Genomic DNA, 4,067 nt, shown 5'->3' on the forward strand with positions numbered 1-4,067 from the left:
TTTTTGGTTGGAGGGTAGAGATGGCAGTCTCTCTGTGTTGCCCAGGCTGGTCTTGAACTCCTAGTCTCAAGTGATCCTCCTGCCTTGGCCTACCAAGGTGCTGGGATTACAGGTGTAAGCCACTGTTCCCAGCCTCCTTGAGCATTTTTCTATCACCTCCTTCCACTTCTTGTCTATCTACTGTCCCTCCGTACCATGTTTTTGAGATCATTCCACATGCTCTGGAACTCCAGCTTGCTTTCATACTCAGAATCTATATAGTTCTGCTCCATGGCCATGAAGATATCTTGTAGATAGTGAATCTCTTTCTCATGTTGGTCAATAATTGTCTTCCTGTAGGAGACAAGACACTGTCCCTGCTCTGAGGGATACAGGATATTGACCAATAATGACAATTCAAAGCAGTATGTAATAAATCTATGTGAATGGTACAAACTCTCAGGTACTGATGGAGAACAGAGAGAGGGAAGGCTCTATTCTTTTTAGGACTAGAAAGAATGAATACAGTTATTTTATTTTGATTTCTGAATGGGTAATACATTCATGTACTTTCAAAAAAGTACAAAAGGTTACAGTGAGAAGTCTCTCTCCCATCGCTGTTCCCTGCCAAATGGGTAGGATTTTGATAGTTGAAAATGGGTAGTTGGTAAAAGGAATTTGAGGAGTTAAACTTAAAAAGAAGAAAAAAAAAGAGTTATTAAAAAAAAGTAAAACAATAACTTAGCCAGGTGAGGTGGCACGCACCTGTAGTCCCAGCTACTGGGGACACTGAGGCAGGAAAATTGCTTGAACCCAGGAGGCAGAGGTTGCAGTGAGCTGAGATCGCACCACTGCACTCCAGCCTGGACGGCAGAGCGCGACTCTGTCTTGAAAAAACAAAACACAATAAAAAAAATAAATAAAGAAAGAAAAAAATAGTGAAAGAAAAAAGAAGAAAGTGGGTGGTGAAGGCACACAGATAGGGGGCCTGACGTAAGTAAAGGGAAGCTAGAGCTGCAAACTTAAGCCAGAGTTTGTTTAAAAGGAACCAAGATATTCTCTACTGGGGGTCCTGTGATAATCAATGTGGGATGCTCCAAGATACTAGCCACTTGCTTACAGGCAACTCCTTGACACAGACTCTGGACACTCCCCTGGATTCAATTCCCCATCTTCTCTTAGGCCCCCATACCTTTCTGTCTCAAACTCCTTGGTTAGGGCTTCCAGCTCCATGTTGTAACTTTCCTCCAGGAGACTGAGCCGGTGCCTCTGCAGGGCCAAAAGCTGGTCAACATTGTGCAAGTGGCTACGCAGGGCACGGGCGTACTGCTCCTCAGCTTCGGACAGATCTTTAGCTAAAGACTAGGCCAGAAAGAGAGAGTTACCATTCCAGCTGAATGGCATCTGTGTGAGAAAATAAAAATATATTCAGCTTGCAGTTTTTTATTTGTTCCTACTGCCAATTTGGCTTTAAGAATGCTAGTTGTCCTCCTCACTCGTGTAAAGCAAGAGTGATGGCAAGGGCTGAGCAAGATGGCTCGCATCTGTAATCCCAGCATTTTGGGCAGCCAAGGTGGGAGGATTACATGAGCCTGGGAGCTCAAGACTAGCCTGGGCAACACAGTGAGACCCCCCAATCTCTACAAAAAAAAAAAAAACAAAAAACATAAAAATTACCCAGGCTGTAGTCCCAGCTACTCACAAGACTTGGGCAGGAGGATTGCTTAAGCCCAAGAGTTCAAAGTTGCAGTGAGCTGAGATCATGCCACTGCACTCCAGCCTGGGTGACAGAACAAGACCCTGTCTCAAAAAAAAAAAAAAAAAAAAGGCTGGGCACAGTGACTCACACCTGTAATCCCAGCACTTTGGGAGGCCAAAATCCCAGCACTTTGGGAGGCAGGCAGATCACGAGGTCTGAAGTTCAAGACCAGCCTGACCAACATGGCGAAGCCCTGTCTCTAGTAAAAATACAAAAATGCCGGGCGCAGTGGCACAAGCCTGTAATCCCAGCACTTTGGGAGGCCAAGGTGGGTGGATCATGAGGTCAACAGTTCGAGACCAGCCTGGCCAACATAGTGAAACCCCATCTCTACTAAAAATACAAAAAAAAAAAAAAATCCGACCATGGTGGCAGGCGCCTGTAATCCCAGCTACTTGGGAGGCTGAGGCAAGGAGAATTGCTTAAACCTAGGAGGCAGAGGTTGCAGTGAGCTGAGATTGCGCCACTGCACTCCAGCCTGGGTGACAGTGCGAGACTCTGTCTCAAAATAAATAAATAAATAATAAAAATACAAATATTAGTTGGGCGTGGTGGCGCGTGCCTGTAATCCCAGCTACTTGGGAGGCTGAGGCGGGAAAATTCCTTGAACCCAGGAGGCCGAGGTTGCAGTGAGCTGAGATCATGCCACTGCACTCCAGCCTGGGCAAGAGAGCGAGACTCCGTCTCAAAGAAGAAGAAGAAGAAAAAAAAGTGATAGCAAGGAGCCCCATGAAGCCAGCCAGTGTCCTGTGGATGACTAACATTTACAGTGATGTAGCCACCCCTGAAAGGGATCAGGGATTCTTGGAGAAATGAGTGCTTTGAGGTCTGATGCAGAAAATGAGTTGACCCTGGGGTATCTTTTTTTTTTTTTTGAGATGGAGTCTTGCTCTGTCACCAGTCTGGAATGTGGTGGTGTGATCTTGGCTCATTGTAACCTCAGCCTCCTGGGTTCAAATGATTCCTGCCTCAGCTTCCTGAGTAGCTGGGACTACAGGCACCTGCCACCACGCCCAGCTAATTTTTTACATTTTTAGTAGAGACAGGGTTTCACCATGTTGGCCAGGATGGTCTTGATCTTATGATCCGCCTGACTCGGCCTCCCAAAGTGCTGGGATTACAGGCATGAGCCACCGCTCCAGGCAGAACCTGGAGTATCTTATCATAAAAGATAGCAAAGAAGCTATCAAAGACCAAAAGGGTCATGTCAGAAGGACCCAGGAACCAACATGAAGTGCCTCACTGAGGCAGATTTTCCAAAGAAAATCACAGCAATATCTCCCATCCTACGATTCTCTGCTATGTGACCTTGCCACTCCCCTATCAAAAGGTGGTGTCTCTTCTTCCAGCTCCTTGAATTTGGGCAGACCCTATGACTACATGGGTCAATAGAATACGGTGGAAGTGACACTATGCCAGTCCCAGGCATAACCCTTGGCTGGCCTGGCAGTTTCTGCTTCCCGCCCCTTAGAATGCTTGTTCTTAGGATGATCCCTCCAGGAGCCTAACAGTCATTCTGTGAGAAGCCAAGTGCAATGAATTTTTATTTATTTATTTATTTTTATTTTTTATTATTTATTTATTTATTTTTTTGAGATGGAGTCTTACTCTGTCACCCAGGCTGGAGTGCAGTGGCGCCATCTCGGCTCATTGCAACCTCCGCCCCCCAGGTTCAAGTGATTCTCCTGCCTTAGCCTCCCGGAGTAGCTGGAATTACACACCACACCCAGCTAACTTTTTGTATTTTTTAGTAGAGATGGGGTTTCACCATGTTAGTCAGGCTGGTCTTGAACTCCTGACCTCGTGATCCACCCGCCTCGGCCTCCTAAAGTGCTGGGATTACAGGTGTGAACCACCGCGCCCAGCCAGAAGGTTTTTTTTGTTTTGTTTTTTAATCAGTTATCACTGGAGGATACCAGACAACCAATTTTTTTAAAAACTGTTAAATAAAGGCAAGAGAAATAATCAAGCATTTATCTTGCTTTTCCTGTATAAACTATAGCTTTGAGTAATTGAATAGAAATTGAGGGGAAGTATCTCTTTTCAGAAATACTCAAGCTAATGAACAAAAAATGAACGATACTATTAGAAAATCAGGCCAGACACAGTGGCTCACACCTGTAATCCCAGATCTTTGGGAGGCTGAGGCAGGAAGATCATTTGAAGCAAGGGTTTGAGGCCGAGAGTTTGAGACTAACCTGGGCAACAGAGTGAGGGCCCTATCTCTATTTCTTTCTCTCTCTCTCTTTTTTTTTTTTTTTTTCCTTACTGGATCACTACATCTAGACCCCATCTCTATTTCTTTTTGTTTTGAGTCAGGGTCTTGTTC

General features: G+C 45.2%; 1 protein-coding gene across 3 annotated transcripts in view; it reads right to left on the reverse strand.

Moving 5' to 3' along the window:
* CCDC65 (coiled-coil domain containing 65) overlaps positions 1-4,067 on the reverse strand; it is a 40,159-nt gene that overhangs the window by 23,252 nt on the left and 12,840 nt on the right. For all 3 annotated transcript variants that reach the window (XM_011987612.1, XM_011987616.1, XM_011987613.1), the window contains exons 3-4: positions 1,172-1,341; positions 195-333 (exon numbers count right to left, since the gene is read on the reverse strand). In XM_011987612.1, the coding sequence (XP_011843002.1) occupies positions 195-333; positions 1,172-1,341 (309 nt within the window). The remainder of the gene's footprint in view (positions 1-194; positions 334-1,171; positions 1,342-4,067) is intronic.

This window comes from Mandrillus leucophaeus, unplaced genomic scaffold (genome assembly GCF_000951045.1).
Source record: "Mandrillus leucophaeus isolate KB7577 unplaced genomic scaffold, Mleu.le_1.0 Scaffold313, whole genome shotgun sequence".
NCBI lineage: Eukaryota > Metazoa > Chordata > Mammalia > Primates > Cercopithecidae > Mandrillus > Mandrillus leucophaeus.